Below are 16768 nucleotides of genomic sequence, written 5' to 3' on the forward strand. Positions count from 1 at the left end.
TAATTCTTAATTTAGATATGTGATAACTTTTTATTCTTAAGGTGTTTGTCTTTCTTGCATTTTTATTTTATTACATTCCTGACTGTATGTGGCTGTCTTATTTTCATCGTAAAATGAGACAATCCTTTATTGATCGCCAGAAGAGAAATTGAAGTGTTGCAGTAGTTAAAGGTAAAAAAAAATAAAGTGAGTACAAATGAAAATAAGAATAGATACGATTAATTAAAAAATAACTATTAAATAACTAATAACTATTAACTAACCAACTAATTAACCAATTAGTTGAAGAAAAAAACATGAAGCTGAAAGTAAGACTTGTTTTAAATGGACAGGACTGTGTGGGTTGCTGATCATTTTTATATTTCCTTTGGAAAAAATAAATTTAAAAAAGAACATTGTGTGTCTTATAAGCTTGTGGCCTTCTGTGTGAATAGTTTCCCGGCCCTCCTGTTACTTACTCGGATGATTTATGTAACAGAGCCATTGCTAATGTCCCTGTGCTCTTACTGCAATGCCATGACATATTTATCTTCTGAGCACTGTGATACACTAAGGGACTTGTATACCAAATGTTGCTAATTACATCACAATTTGAGATGCAGTCTCCTCCAACAGAAGATATTCAAACACAGCATAAGGATGTCTTTGGGTCCAACATGATACAAATATTGCTAAAACAGGAATTTGGGGGCCTGGTAAGAAATCTGTGAGAATGTGTTTGTGTGTAATGAAGAAATGACACAAGATGAAATGATTGTTGGTCGTTCATCACATCTTTTCTTCTTTTATATATTATATAAAACCAGAGCCAGAAATCGTTCAACATGGACAGGAGGGTAGAGCATACCTTGCCAATCAAGACCATTAATATCATGTGTGGTCGTGATAAGCAGGTAGCATATAGGTAAAGATGAAGAATATATACAATTACTGAAAGTGACATTGGACAAAGATCTACTAAACATTGCAGGTGTATCATTTAGCTTCTGCACATGGAGCTCAGAGGATCTCCAAGTAGATGGCCGTCTCTGCATCAGCCACTGTTGTGCCCTGCACCTCTCTTAAACCTCTGACTCCCAAACCTGCTTGTCTTTCTAGTCCTCCAACCTCTCCTGCTCTTCTTCTTTCACCGCCTCTTCTGGCCATTGGACGCATCTGAAAAAATAACAGAATTTTCAGTTCAGGGAATAAGGGATTGTATCCAATTCTCGGTGTAGCCAAGGGTAGAACCTACCCTCCGGAATTAAGACAATGATATACCTGTTTTGTATGGACAAAAAGAGGTGTACAGTTCTGATATACAAGCTGGTAGCTGCCGTTGGTGTAGATATGAGTCACTTCTGTACAGTTGATATAGAGGGGCATTTGGTCTTGATAAATTCCTCCAGGGTACACGGCTGGGCGTCTACTCAGGACATGTCTGAGGAAGAGCAGGTTTGTAAAGCTTCGCAATAAGTGTAACAAGTTCAAGGTAACTTTTAAAGGGCTGCGTTGATTCACATACTTTCCAGCTCTCTTCCTGCAGCAGTACAAGCAAAGAGATAAAAGGAAGAAGACAAGGCAGACGGCCGCAGCCGGTATCACCAACCACAACAAAGGAGCTGTGTCTGTTAGAGGATAAAAAGACAAGCAAAGGATCATTATGTTATGTAAAAACAAAAATGCAATACTTGTAATGAAGATATATTGCCGGTCACTCAAGCTTGGTGCATTTTCTTCATTTAGATATTCTATTTAAATAATATATGAAAAACAGTTTAAAAAGGTAAATACTAGAATTGCAATCTTAAAATATACAAAATTAACATCAGCAACCACAAGCTATAAAAAAAACAATAAAGGTGCAAAAAGAATAAGCTTTTCTGAGCTGCACATTCTTGAGTTTATTCTTCGTCACTGAAGTTTCCAAGCTACAGACGTGTTGCTCAGATGTTTCAGCACCAGATCTGCATCAGGGTGGAATGAAAAACACAACAAGCAGAGCTCTGGACTTTGTAAACACGAGAAGAAAACTAGGGCTTTAAACACACCTTGTCCTCCCTGCAGCAACACCAGGGAGTCATTTCCCAGTGCGTTGACAGCAAAGCAAATCACCGTCTGAGGTTTGTCCATGCGGCCCATCAGAGTAGCTGCCAGCACGCCAGGCTCAGATGTCACTGACACGTTGTAATCGTGAGGCGGAACCGTCCCGTTCACGCTCCAGGTGACGGCGGGTTTGGGGTTGGAGTCAACTGAACAGCGACACAGAACCAACAAATTCTCAACAGCACAGGTGGAAGAGAGCCGCAGGATGACTGGTTTATCTGTACGAAAGAAAAAAGCACATTTACACATCGCCTCTTTCAACACTCAATACTTAATTACTCAACATACAGAACTTTGTTTTTTTGAAGCTAGTAATTCTTGGGTCAAATGATATAAGTGTTTACATTACAGATCGTATAGGCCAACTGAAAATCCTACTTATGTTGAAGTCATTTAACTCTTCAAATGCTGCCATATTGTGCTGCGGACGATACACTGTCAGACATTACTGTTAGTAAAAGTTGCATTAAGAGCTCTTCTGACCATTTACAACCAGTTAGAGCAGCTGGACCCCTAAAGTGCGGCGCTGGACCCCATAGGGGGCACCCAGAGGTATGCCAGAGGTTTAACAAAAACAATGCACCCTGTTTCTCAGTGCTAGCAAAGCATGTCAAATGTTGTGAGAGGACTTCCAGGTAAATGTAAGGTCGAAAATGCTGTTAAGGGTGTTAATATTTGCATCTGCTTAAGGGGGGCCTGGCAGAAAAAGTTTGGGAACCACAGAGTTAGAGGTTTCAAAAACATGAAACTTTCAATCAGAAAGTGCACTGAAACTTTTTCTTGAGCCCTGAGTGTGTTTCTCTTTGACAGTCTTCCCACTGTTTATTTTTCACTTCCTTTCAAATAGTGAAAATGGGTGTAAGGCCATTGGAATAAGGCTTTTAGGACGCAGGATGATTACATTGTATGTTCAGCGCTGTGAGCCGGGATTCTCCTCGCCCAATCAGGTTCTGTGCTGAGCAGCGGACCTTCATGTCTCTGGTCACGTTGAACACCCGGACTATGTGTGTGCGCTGGTGGAGATGCACTGTGTGACCGTGTTGGGTGTAGGACCAGCGATACTCGGATGCCGGAGGGTCAGCTTTGCATGAGCAAACCAACAAGGCGCTGCCCCCCTCGTGCACAGTCAGGGACTGGACCTGAACCACTACATCCTTTGGTGAAACTAAGGAGCATAGAAGAGAAAAAAAGACAAAGGTTTGAAGAAAAAATGAGCCAAAAAACATACATATTCTTCATAGTCAAAACGGTGCTTACATGTCACATGCAGTTCCCGAGAAGAGGCCAATGTTTTTGCTCCTGGGTAACTGACTTCACATCGGAGTTTTGGTTTCACCTGGTGCGACACCGTGAAGGACAGAGAGGCCAGTAACACCAGCCTGTCAGGCTCAGGTTGGAGGTGGAGTGTCTGCACCTCCCCAGGCCCAGTGCTGTTCAGCTGAGCTCCTCTCTCCCACCTCCACTGCAGCGCAGGAGGTCTGGAGGGGCAGTGATAGCTGACGGAGCAGTTCAGGGTGACCAGCTGTCCCTCTGTGGCGGACAGCATGCCGCTGATGACTGGAGCCTCAAGAGTCTCTGCCAGTGAGGAAAACCTGCAGCATTACTGGCTTTTATTACTGCAGTGAAGATTTTAAATAACACCAATTCAACAGTGTTACAATACATCTAAAGAAGCACATTATTTTGCTATATGGATTCTGATAAATTAACCATTGCATCCATCAGTTAAAGTGTAAATATCGGTTTATTAAGGGTGGATAATCCCACATTTCTTATTTTGTGTTTTTGGCTTCTACATATGATTATCGTATGACTCTCTCTTAAACTTTTTCTTTTGCAATTTGTGAAGTACTTGTTTACTGTTGTGGCTCATGCAATTAATTTCTCACATGCTATACTTCTGCGGTCAATCTGCATTACAATTATATAAACTTTAATCTCAGTTTTTTGGCTTTTGCATGCAAATATTCCCCCTGTTTTTGCAAACAAACAAAGAATTTCTGCTCTAAAATAATGTTGGCTTTCCAATTTAGAAGCTCAAATATACTGTGATCATAATATGTGGTTGTACCATATTCAAAGATCAACTGCCTTTAGAGAATAAAGACACAGTAAATCGACTCTTCCACATACCTGCAACATCCAGATTGAAGCTCCTTGGCTTCCCCCAGAGTAGATCATCCCCTCTCTTCAGAGCCATCTCAAACACCCGGGAGTCATCCTGGCTGATCCTTTCGATCTTCACCGAGCAGTCTCCATCTGCAATTCGCCCGAAGAGGGACGTCCGGCCTTGGAAATCCCTGCTCACTTGGTCTCTGTCCTCGCTGTTATAAGCGGTGCTGCGGAGAGGAAAGAAGTGACCACCACCTCTGAACCTCAGCCGCACGTCCACCCTCTCCTTCCTCCCCCTGAGAGGATGAGGAGCTAGAGGAGTGAAAGAGCAGGGGATCACCACGCAGGAGCCAACCTGTGCTTGGACATGGTCTGGGACGGAGGGCATAGGAGAGGCAGTCTGGACCGCCCCCCATAAGGCTGCAGCTACAATAAAGAACAAAAAAAAAACTCTAACAATGCTATTTAAGTTTTCATTTAGCTACATTATTATTCTGCTGGTCATGTTATGTGTGCTTAATATATTTTTTTATTTCAAACGTGAACCCCGCAGCAAGTCAAAGAAAATATCCAAAGTGTGTGGCAAATTAAAAAAAGTTTGTTACAAGCTGCAAAGTTCTCACTTGCAGTCATTTAGTTATCACTGAAATGTATCTCTTGAGGTCTTTTGGAAAGAACACATTTGAGCTGACTTTCGGTTGAATCTGCAGTATTTCTCTGAACTGTCTGCAGATGCATTAAATGACCCTGAAGGGTTTCACAACAAATGTATATTTAGAAAGGGGAAGAGCACAAGCTTTAACTCTGGAGAATCTAAAACAATCCACTAAGATGACATTGCAACACATCTATCTTGATTTAAATGTTTGCATTTTATTTTTACATTTTTATTTTCTTAATGGAAAAAATAAACAAGTATAACAGGCCCCAAATGATCCTTAATTTAATGCTTCAAAACGACATATTCTGCAAGCGACACTCACAGACCAAGTACACTAGCTTCTCTTTGTGTTGTCTGTTTCTTTTGAGTTATTGTAAATTTACGTACATTGTCCTTATCATTTTGTTATTATAGATATGTTATGTGTTGTGTAATGTTTGTGTAGTGTGAAAATAATATATCAAATATGAATGTGTAAAATGTATTGTCACACTGTAAACTGCGGACCCAAGGAAGAATAGCTTCTCGCTATGCTGAAGCTAATGGGGATCCAAATAAACATGGCATAACTAACTCATGATTTCATAAGGTTAACATGGCTGATAATGAACAATCTTGAAATTCATACAATAATTGGAAGCTTATTAATAGTTAAATAATCATAAAACATTAAAAACTCACCAAAAACCAGAGGACACACCAGAAAGACAGGGTCCACATGCATGACTGCAACCCTGCTGAACCAGTGCAGACAGAAGGAAGGATGAACAAGAGGGGAAAAAGAGGGGGAAGTTGGAGTGTTTCATTGTTCCCCTGGTACGATTACTTCATTATAATGCCTTCACAAACTCTTTCAGTATGCACAGAATCATCAAAGCTTATTAAATTCATTCATTTCACAGAAGTCATGCCTCAAAATGAAACGTATTGTAATTGTAGATTTTTAAACGTCACAATCCTAATACGTTGAAAAGATTCAAAAGCCTATGCAGGTGGTGGAAGTATTGTTTGCCAGGGAAAGAAAGACCTCGGCAAGTATCTGTGAATCAACACATGACAGTGTGTGAGTCACTCTCATGCTGTTAGCCATTTCCTTAAAAGTCCCAACAACCAAATGTGGTAATTTCTTATATCCTCTGTCTTGACTGACCCTCCAAACCAAACCTTTTATTGCATTATAATAGTTATAGAAATAAAAGTCTCTTAAGAAAGTCGAATAAAAAGATTAATGATTAACGATTGATTTATAACTATATACCCTTTGGGCAATAAATATGCTCAAAGTAAGTAGATCATCACAAGTTGTGTAAAAGGCAAATAACAGCATGTTTAACATTTTCTATTTCATCTAGAGACTTGTGTGTATTGAATTTTCAATTTTCAATATGTTGGTTTGATACATTTCTTTACATTGTGTCACTGACAAGACTCTGGAAGGGGTTGGCATGTTTCTGCAAGATCAAACAGAACCGATTCAATAGAGGCAGGAACAGAGACTTATATTCTCTGAACTATGGACCCTTTAAAATGTTGTTTGAATGAGTGCACAAGTCTTGGTGCTCCACCTCCCTGCACCTTAAGACAGAACAAGAGAAACGCTTTTCTGCAAACAGTCATGACTGCAACAGCAAAACTACAGGACACAATAATATGTTTTTTGATGGTAAGCATTTTTATCAATGAGCATGGCAGAAGTTGAGCAAAATTTTCTTATCGTTTTTCTTTAAGGTATTTATCTGACTCTAAGGAGAGTTTATATTCACACCAGACTGTGCTCCTAACAGTTGTTACTTTGCAGCTCTGCTTATAAGCGTTCCATCGCTATGTGTGGATATTTTTTCCATTGCAGCAGCATTTCTGAAGCCATGAACTCCACTCAGCATTTGATCCGGTCTCAGAGAGACCTGCTTCTGAGCTGGACACGAGATCATCCAGCTCCCTTGCTCCGTTGGCTGCATGATGATGAGGTGCTGTCCTCTGCTCACTACTTGTCTCTGCTTGAGAAGTCACCTTCCAATGCAGTGGTCCAGGCTCTGGAGACGGTGTGTGCCACTGAGGAGAGCAGTGTTAAGTTCCTGCAGGTGCTGAAGGAGGTGCAGGATTACTATTGCAAGGATCTGCAGGTCTGGGTGGAGAGACACTGCAGGAACGACGGCGTCAGTAAATCAGTGCCAGCGACTGTGGAAATTGGAGGTGAGGTTGGATCAATAAACTACTGTTCACTTTACATTGTAAGTAACTATTTTAACAGGTACATTACAATTAAACGGAAACTTGAATCATGTTTCTCATGAGACATTGCAAGCTCAAGAAGCCGAGCTAAAGACAATCAAGTTTTACTGCCTGGGTAACAAAGGTGTGAGGAAATTATTAACAGAATGCAATCAACTGGGACATCTTTTGACGTTATTGTGCAGACTTTTCCAGTGGAGTAGTTTACACGAATAATGTAGCATTAAGTCCAGACAAAGTGTAAGATTAAGTCATCATGTTGGCTACGCTGTTTTATGTCCGCTGGTCCAGACTGAAAGCTTTCATCTCCAATATTTCTTGTTTTGAATAAAATTTCTTGACTAGTTTAGACTCTGTTGTCACTTAGCGCCAACATATTGTTAAAATGTTAAAGAGATTATTTAAAATCTGGTCAGTAACCAAATACCTGCAAAGCCAAAATGCTTGCATGCTTGCATACTACAATGCTATTTGTAGTTAACATTGTGCCAGTTAAAAAAGCATGTTTGCATTTTAACTGTGAGCATGTAAGAACAGAAATATAAATTGGCAACACAGATACACTCTAATGTGAATATGATCTGATGATTTCAATGAAATAAACAACACAAATATACGTATGTCAACAGAAAAGAAGTCTAAAAGCCCAATTGCTAAGCTGTTCAAAGGAAAGAGCAACGTATTTACTCTGACTCCAGAGGTTAAAGGTATGGCTCCATTACTTGTTTAATTTAAAGTGATAAGTAAACAACACTTGACTTGTTCCAATGTTTTTAAATGTATTACAATTTTCTATTATTTTAATATGCAGCAAAAGAAGAATGGAAATCTAGCAGGAGAATAAAGGCAGCCAACATCCAAGGTATGTCAACATCTTAGGTGAGCTAAAGGAAATGTGGCACAATATATTGTTTCTTATAGAAGTTCCTTCCTTCCATTGCAGTTCCAATTTCTGCCCATAAGACAACCTTACTGAATCGCACAGGGCAGTTAAAGTGTTACTCAGAGGGTGAGGGAGTAGCCTCGAACTCAGCTTCTCACATTGAGATCCGCTACACGGACCTTTTTGTGACAGAAGATGACGAATCAGTTGACAGCAGCCAACATGAGTACTTTGACCTGGCAAGCAGGCGTGCACGCATCTATGTCCATCAGACTTGTCAGCGCATCAAACCATGCAATCTTTTGAGCTCCCAAGGAACGAGTGGAAGGACTCCAAAAAGGGTTAAAATGAAGGGTATTGCTGGTATTGGAAAAAGCGTAGCAGTACAGAGACTTCTCTATGAGTGGGCGATTGGGAAGAACATGCGTGAATTCACCTGTCTCTTTGACCTGCGTTTCAGAGAGCTCAATCTGATTGAAGAACCACTGAGCTTACTGGAGCTCCTTGGAGAACGTTTCCGCTACCTGAAAACAGCTCTTCCTGACCTTTTCTCATCGCCAAGCTCTTTGCTTTTCATCCTAGATGGACTAGATGAGTTCAAATTCCCCTTGGACTGGAGCAGTCCGGACACTAACATCGACATTGGTTCAAAGGTACCGATATCCGAGCTGATGGTGGCCTTAATCAAGGGAAGCCTTCTCCCAGAGGCATCGGTCATACTCACAACAAGACCGTCAACTGAAGCACCCAAACGTTTCTTCCAGAGATGTTGCATTGTGTTGGGTTTTGAGGAAGACCAGGTGAAAGAATATACTACTAAGTTCTACAAAGACACTAAAATAGCTGGGAGAGTCTACGATTACATCTTGAGCAATGATAACCTTTTTGTGTTGTCCTTTATCCCCCTTTATTGCTACATCATCTGCACAGCTATGGCTGAGTTCTTCTCTTCTGAAAACAAAGATGTTGGTGACTCAAAGTCTCTTGAGCTCAACCCACCAAGAACAGTGAGCGAGGTCTACTTCTGCTATCTGTTTACTGCGGTAAAACACCATGCACTGAAGGGGGTTACAGAGAGAAGCACCCCTAGATCTGAGGTTCTCTCTTTAGCAAAGCAACAGCTGACAAACCTGGGGAAACTGGCTTATGAAAACCTTCTACAGAAGAAGATCATCTTCAAAAGTTCAGATTTAGAGAACTATGGTGTTACACCTGCTGATCTAGAGAGCACCTTTCTCTGCCACATTCTCCAGCCACTCAAGGAAGAAACAGTTGAGATGTTTTCTTTCTTTCACTTGACTGTTCAAGAACATTTGGCAGCCCTCTACTGTGCAATCAATCTCTACAGCCAGGATGACATAGTTCAAGCTCTGGATTTTTGGTGCTTTGGGCAACGTCCAACATCCTCAAGAGCTGCACCCCTGCATAACCCTGACCTCAACATGGACAAGCTGGAGGGCCTCCAGATGTTCACACGCTTCTTTGTGGGAATGCTCAGAGCTCGTCTGGAAGGTCAGTTAGAAGGCCTTGTGCATTCCCCTTTGGAGCAAGTGGAAGAAATTCCAGCCAGGCTGGGGTATTGGTTCCAAAGCCAGTTTAAAGGCAGGAAGCTCGAGAACCAGACAGCCCTGAATCTTCTCCACTGTTTGATGGAGTTTCACAATAAGGAAACCACCAGCATGGTAGCACCAGAGATCAAAAGACTTTACCTGTTTAAAATGAAGCTGAGTGTTGTGGACTGTGCAGCCATGCACTATGTGCTGCAGTTCTCTCTGCACAAGCTGCAGGAACTCAACGTAGGCTACTCCAACATTGGAAACAGAGGACTGACCAGACTGGGGCCGATCCTACATCGCTGTGAATCTCTGTAGTAAGTAACTGAACCTGTCATAGAGATAATAATTATAATTTTAATTCCGGGCATCCAAAGAAACCTGGGTTCTGATTTCTTAACCGGCTGATACCTGTCTGTTTGGAGTTTGCATTTAATGTTTACCAAATCTGCAACCTCAGGTGTTGAAAATTGAAGCCAATGTGAGAGTGCACAACTGTAGTTCCTCAAGTGACCACTGGAGGTTGTCTCCAAAAACAAGCATTCCCCATTAGGTTCCATGTTAATATGCCCATTTCTACAGCAGAAATAAACGTGTTTACAGCCTCGTACCCTATGATAACTCATCTATTTTTATTATAAATGTATGAAGGCTAACAGTTGTGCATAATAAGGGGAATGGCAGATTTGGCTTACAGGCACGTGTGTTGCAGTGGTTTGCAAGGAGCAAAAAGCTTCAACGTACCTGCAGCTGTTTGCTCCTGGGGCCTATCCCAGTCTGCATTTGGCAGGAGGCAAGGCTTCACTTCGGCAAAATCCAGTTACTGACCTTAAACTGTCAGCTTCGTCTGTGACATTTTCATTATTTGTAATATGCTAGCTGGAAGATAGACAAGCTAGATAGATGTGTTTCAGCAGCCATAATATTCATACAGCCCGCCTCAACTCAACCTCTTTGCCTGTTTCTTCATGAGCAGGAAGTAAGTTGAGTCAGCATTTATAATATTAACTGCCATTGTTGGTTTCCATAACGTTGGGTGACATCACTGAGACATCACCCATGTTTTATACAACCTGGTTGTGGTTCAACCAACCTTCTGCCAACTGAGATTGGCCTCAGTGGACCCACAAGCATGTTTTGATTAGCAATTTAGAAAGATTAAACAATGAATGGTTAAAATTATGTATATGTTTGTTCTCTTTCAGTTTGAGATACAACTGCCTGGATAGACAAGCAGCTCTTTTAGAATCTGCAGTTCTGAAATCAAATGAGTGCCAAGTGAAAAAACTCTTGTAAGTCCTGGAATTATTTATTTACAGCTATCACAACACTCTGAAGCATGTACATGACGTTCATATTTACTGGAACAGTATGAAAAAATATATAGTTTTTGTTTCTTTTACAAAGACATCTGCATCACTTACATTCAACATGCACCAATTTAGATTTCAACTTCATAAGAATTAAATCAAACTTAATTTGTTGATGTTTTACAGTCAGTCTACTGGCCAAGTAACAATGTTACATTTTAGTAATAGGGATATTAAGGACTAGCAATGTTTTAGAAAAGTATGAATATTTACAATGACGTAATTTTTGTCAGTGTTGTAGCTGTTCAATGATCAGATAGTTTCTTGCAATGTTATAAATCGATTCACGTCTTGAACACATTGAAGTGACAGACAAATCATTAAACCAAGAGCTTGAAAAATTACGAGTAGATTTACATTTTATGCAGTGTCAGTATACCAATAGCCGTGACAGTGTTTGCTAAACGGCTTATGTTGCTAACTGAAATTCCCTTAAAAAAGCGCTCATGCTCATATAATTAGCTGTTGCACAAGTTGAAATCTAGACTTCTTAAAGGATTTTCTTTCAGGGAACGTGATGCTTACTAAAATCTGCATAAATTGCTGGATCCAAATAACTAATTAGTAGGGGTTAAATACTTCTATAAATTGGTTTTCTACCTTTGCAAACAGTATGTGTGGCAACAACCTGGGCCCAGAGGGAGTTTTGGAGCTGTGGAACGCCCTGGAGCACAACAACACTGTTGAGGAACTCTATCTAGATATCACTGGCATCACAGAGCGAGGAACTGAAAACATTGTCAACTGTCTCAGCAAAAACACTTCTCTGAAGACACTGACGTAAGATTACAACACATTTTATTCTGCCCAGTGGTGACAACAATGCCATCTAGTGTTAAGTTAATGCCTCTCACCTGGTTATTTTCTTCTTTATCAGCATTGTTGGGAATGACATCGGAGAGGTGGGGAGAAAGAGGCTGAGGGAGCTGGAGCAACGCCGACCAGGACTCCGGATTATTGCGAACTTTGTGGATGACCTTGGATTACTGCAGGCCTACCTGGACTGGGTGGAGGAGATCCAGGCAGACAGAGACCAGATGGACTCAGTGAAGAATGCAGATGCCCTGCAGTCGGTGCTTAAGGGCCTCCAGGTGGCAGGAGATCAGGTGGAGAAAGGAGAGAACGCAAATAAAGCCAAGGAGCTCCAGACAAAGATTTTGGATATGTTGAAGTCTCACTCAGATAAGAATGAAGGAAGATAACTGGCAAATTGTGTGTAAAGGCAGGGCTCCATCCAAAGTTGTAGAAGCACGAGTCATGAGTCAAGATTAGTCAAAATACATTTTCACATGAATTTGACTTTATAGTGGAATACACATGAATCCAAATATTTTACAAAGAGTCCTTAGACTAAAATCCTCCTCATTAATCAATGCTTTAAATTATCACAAAGAAAGATGCTTTAAGAAATCAACATAAGAAGCAAACAATGTTCTCTTTGTGGTCTCAGAGACCCAGTTTATGGACTTCTTGTAGATCATTCTGGCTTCAAGCAAGAATCTTTAGGCTCTATTTGTACGGCACCTTAATTAATCTACATGTGTTTTAAAGTATATGTGGCTATTATCTTTTTCCTTAAAAGGTTTTGAGGCTGTGGAACTCTTTTGACAACTGAAGCTGATGATGCATAGACAAAATAATGCATCAGTTCTGTTTGTGGTCTCAGAGACCTAAGCTCTAAAACAGGTTTAAGACTATGTTTTTTTTGTATTCTCTTCATCACTGATTTGTATTTAGAGCCCTCAACAATCCAGCAGCACTTATCCTCTCAGGACATAAAAACAAGTCCAGTCCATCTGTTAATGGCTTTTTTTTAAACCCCGGGAACTAGTGGAAACCAAATGGTCTCTTTAACCCCACTTTAAAATGTTTCCCTCTTAGGTGCAAAATAACATAATAAGGCAATGTAAATGTGTTATATCAAATGCACAGCTGATGAAAAATTGAATTGACTATTTCACAACATTTTCACACACTTGAACAATGAAGTGGTTGTTTTGACATCATAACTGTTCTATTTTAACAATGGGGTCTAAAGAAATACAACTTCAATCCCCAGCTCCTGCAGCTACATGTCCGATGTGTCCTTGGGCAAGACACTAAACCCCAAGTTGCTTACACTGCTTTGTCGGTGGCGTATGAATGTGTACAAATGGGATTAGTTACTTCTGATGGACACTTTACATAGCAGCTTCTGCCATCAGGGTGTGAATGGGTACGTGTGACATGCGCTGTAACAGTGCTTTAAGTATCAGAAGACTAGAAAAAAGCTATACGAAACTATAGAAAAGTAATGACAGAAAAGAAAATCAGTAATTGTTTAAGTGAATATTTTCAAAGTGGGAAGAAACATTTCTCAGTCTTAATGAAGAAATGCGATCATCTTATGTAACACCACAAAGTCATCGAACTGTTGTCTGATCATTTAAAATATGAAATCTCTTTTGCTGCCATGGTTTTTTGTGAAAGATTTTATAAGGTGACAAATACTAGAAAATGTAGTTGAGGTATATTCTGTAGTTTGTTTTTCATGTCAGAGTTTCTATTGCATTATTTTAAACCCATACATTTATGTTTGATAGAATTTAGTTTAAGATTTTTATTAGCTTCACATACAGCTGTTGCTTTTCCCTTATGATCAATGCTCTGTAGTGACAACACTGCCATCTAGTGAAATTAAATATCACTTCCTTCCTTCGTCAGTGTTTTTGTAAAATCCCTATACAGAGATGGGAAAGTAGAGAGACGCAGATGAATGAAGCTGATTGAACTACTTACTGCTAACTTTGTGGATAAATCAGGATTACACACTCTGCAGAGAGGTGGGGGCAGAGGATCAGATGACAAGGACGTCTCAGTGTTTGTTTTATAGCAATTCTAGAAAGAGCTATTTCAATAATGAACAGAAAATCAACAACAACGTTGTGTGACCTTCAAGTTTGTGGAGTTGCCTCAGTCTTCAGCAGATGTCAGCGGACAATGAAAACAGTTGATGTGTAGGCAAACACAAAAAAGGTATCCAAGGCACAGTGTTGCCTTTATTAGTTCATTACTAGGTGAAGGCAGACAGTCCTTCAGTTTTTTTTCCTTTTTTTCTCCTCATTGAAAAAGGACAATTTTACAGATTCTGTACTTTAGTTGTACACTTTTCTTGAAATATTTTTCAGTTTAGTTAGGTTGCCAAATTTTTCATCCAAAATATCCTTTGCAGTCATATCTTAGGGCGCATTTTTTGTTAATTGCATAAACTTCAAGCTGCTTTGAAATCAAGCTAAAGCAGAGACTTAGAAGAAAAGACAAAGGGAACATCTACATCTGCATGCCATATATCTAACTCTGATTAAGATGCATTTTAGGATTAACATAATTCCCTTTACTGTACAGAAAACATGAAACTAATGGCAACCTTTCTTGTAAGTGCAAACATGCTGAAAAGCAAAGGCTTCAAACGTTGCTGAAGCAGAGTCAGTAATTTTCTTCATGATTTTTCTTCCAAATCAGCAAGAAAGTGACAGTTTACAATTCAATTATCAAAAGAACAAGTCTGTTTATTTTTTTCCTCCCAGATTCACCCAAAAAAACCACAGTGTCGGTCCGTCTGTCCGGTCCAATACGACAAGACAACATTATGACTCTGACCTGTAGTAGCAGTACCAACCCAGCTGTAAAGAACTACACCTGGTACAGAGCTGATGGAGGCCAGGAGACTTTTATGGGGACTGGACACGTTTTAACTGTCAAAGCTTCAAATGTCAGCGGTCATATTTTCTGCAAGGCTGAAAATGAACTGGGGAGTGGACGATCTGACAACAAACACATAGATGTTCAGCGTATGTATACAAGTTAAACTCTGTGTTTTAAAACCTTTAAAGGTCTATAATTCATCCAGAGCAGTGATTTTCTGATCATAAGATGTTGTTAATATTTCAGTTTTCAAGATTGATTTCCATCTTTGGCACTTTCTGTATTAGTATATAAAACATTACTAATTTGTCTTTTTCATCCAAAGGTCCATGTGTGCCAATTTGGGCCAATCAATCATTCAGTTTCCCTTTCATAATAAACTTCTTCATGTGCCAGTGGGTTGAGTGTGTTTAAATTGTGCTTTTGAACATAACCACCATGAAACAATCAGAAATGAATATTGAATTTCTTCTGGCTCAGCGTTGTTCCTGCTGAAACCACTCCTCTTCTTTTAGTCTTTTGGTTGCTCAGCCTACACTGGTCTCTCTTGCTCGCTTTGCGGTCTTGATTTGGAAATATGATACAGCTTTGGTACTTCCTTCACTGTCAAACTGACAATGAAGTAGACTTTAGTGGTAAAAACCATCAAGTTGAAAAAGTGTCCCCCTCCCCAAGTTTTTTAATCAGTGAAGAACTATCAGAATTTATGTACAGATAAATACACTTAACTTCAAATGAATGACACAATAGTCAATTAAATTTTCCTCAACTTTAGTTTAAATTAACAATAAAATAATTTACTGAGCAAATAATAAGCACATGTTATTAGATACACACTGTAATCAGCCCTTAGACTGACTAAAATTAATTTAGCCTCTCTCTGAAGATCAGTGCCATCCAATTAAATAATTCAATTATATCAAAGCAAAAATATGGGGTCAGTGAGAACTAAAGGAGATGGGGTTGCAACACATTGTCCTGTCTTAATTATTGATTACATGCAAGTTATTTGTTGTTGATTACATAAACACGACACTAAACAGGGTTATGATATTATCATGTTATTTCTTATGACAGGTCTTCAGGATAACTGTGGACCCTACAGTGGAGTTCTCTTCTGGGCTGTTACTGGAGTGTCTCTCATTGTGAACATCGTCCTCACACTCTGCATGATGTTTCTTTGGTATGTTATTACACCGGAGGATTTTTTGGAATAAACTGTGCTGATGAAGATATGACAAATGAGTTGTGTATAAAACAATTTTTTAATCCTCATTTCTTCTTTTACTAAAGGAAACAAAGAGAGAGCATGAAGCCAAAAGAAGAGGACAGCACTTACATGAATCTGGATCATACTAACAGATCTCCAGACTATGATGTCATTGCCAATCGTCATACCTGATTATTTGAAGACAATGCTCTCTCTCTGTCTCCCTCTCTCGCTCTGTTCTTCCTGCATTGCTTTAAATATCGACTTTGAGATATGAATGTGATATTTCAATATTCTGCAGGGTGTTTGGCACAATACATGATGAATTCTCAGTAATTTCACTTAACATTTTCTCTATGAAGCTTCTGATGTCCAAATCTGGAGAGATATTGATCATGAATTATGGATAAGTTTGAGGTGATGGTTTTCACTTTTGTTTGTATTGAAGCTCTGCTAATCAAGATTTTTATTTTTTATTGAAAAAGTAAATGGTTTATCAAAAGAGATGCACACTGAATCAATCCAAGATATGGAAACATTGGTACAGTTGTATCCTCTGGGGACGCTGTTTTTATCTATTTAGTGATTTTATACCATGCATTGCATTCATGTTGCAGGTTTTTATACTGTGCTTTGTATTTCATGTATCTTGTATTGTATTTTATGTCTTTTGGATTTTCTGATTTGGACCCTGAGTCTGTAATAAAGTTTTGATTCATTCATTGCATGCTCTTGTTTTCCAATCAGATTAAAGAAAGCCTGTGAGGCCAGTTCCAGAGGACAGGGTTTAAATGGCACTGAATCAAAGAGGAGGTTAAGGAGGACAGTTTAAAGGTCCAATATGTAAGATATCTTCTAAAATAAATCTTGAAATGGTCTTACTTTATCATCAGACATTAAGGAAACATGATCTGTTTAAGTGCTGGTCTATTTGAAAACGTAGCAGCAGGTATTTCCTCCTTCTTTCCATTCCTTCTT

The 16768-nt window shown here is 39.5% G+C and overlaps 3 protein-coding genes and 1 long non-coding RNA gene across 4 annotated transcripts; 2 read left to right on the plus strand and 2 right to left on the minus strand.

The window, feature by feature from the left end:
• Window positions 1-768: 768 nt before the first annotated feature.
• LOC132983649 (sialoadhesin) lies at window positions 769-6189 on the minus strand. The gene is made up of 8 exons (XM_061050061.1): window positions 5540-6189; window positions 4219-4623; window positions 3343-3660; window positions 2987-3250; window positions 2031-2303; window positions 1505-1607; window positions 1261-1420; window positions 769-1155 (listed from the first exon to the last, which is right to left on the minus strand). Exons 1-8 carry the CDS (start codon window positions 5580-5582, stop codon window positions 1000-1002), a joined length of 1722 nt encoding a protein of 573 aa, XP_060906044.1. The 5' UTR covers window positions 5583-6189; the 3' UTR covers window positions 769-999.
• Window positions 6190-6392: 203 nt separating this feature from the next.
• Window positions 6393-12691, plus strand: LOC132983677 (NLR family CARD domain-containing protein 3-like). The gene is made up of 8 exons (XM_061050100.1): window positions 6393-6521; window positions 6708-7051; window positions 7720-7797; window positions 7902-7952; window positions 8034-9843; window positions 10732-10818; window positions 11509-11676; window positions 11774-12691. The coding sequence occupies exons 2-8, from the start codon at window positions 6724-6726 to the stop codon at window positions 12096-12098; spliced, it is 2847 nt and encodes a 948-aa protein (XP_060906083.1). The 5' UTR covers window positions 6393-6521; window positions 6708-6723; the 3' UTR covers window positions 12099-12691.
• A 217-nt stretch (window positions 12692-12908) lies between these two features.
• Window positions 12909-13290, minus strand: LOC132983679 (uncharacterized). Its single transcript, XR_009674864.1, has 2 exons — window positions 13178-13290; window positions 12909-13074 (listed from the first exon to the last, which is right to left on the minus strand). It is a non-coding gene; the product is annotated as an uncharacterized LOC132983679 (long non-coding RNA).
• Window positions 13291-14509: 1219 nt separating this feature from the next.
• On the plus strand, window positions 14510-16568 carry LOC132983655 (B-cell receptor CD22-like). Its single transcript, XM_061050071.1, has 3 exons — window positions 14510-14726; window positions 15658-15763; window positions 15874-16568. The coding sequence occupies exons 1-3, from the start codon at window positions 14525-14527 to the stop codon at window positions 15980-15982; spliced, it is 417 nt and encodes a 138-aa protein (XP_060906054.1). The 5' UTR covers window positions 14510-14524; the 3' UTR covers window positions 15983-16568.
• The last annotated feature ends 200 nt before the right edge of the window (window positions 16569-16768 follow it).

This window comes from Labrus mixtus, chromosome 11 (assembly GCF_963584025.1).
Source record: "Labrus mixtus chromosome 11, fLabMix1.1, whole genome shotgun sequence".
Lineage (NCBI taxonomy): Eukaryota > Metazoa > Chordata > Actinopteri > Labriformes > Labridae > Labrus > Labrus mixtus.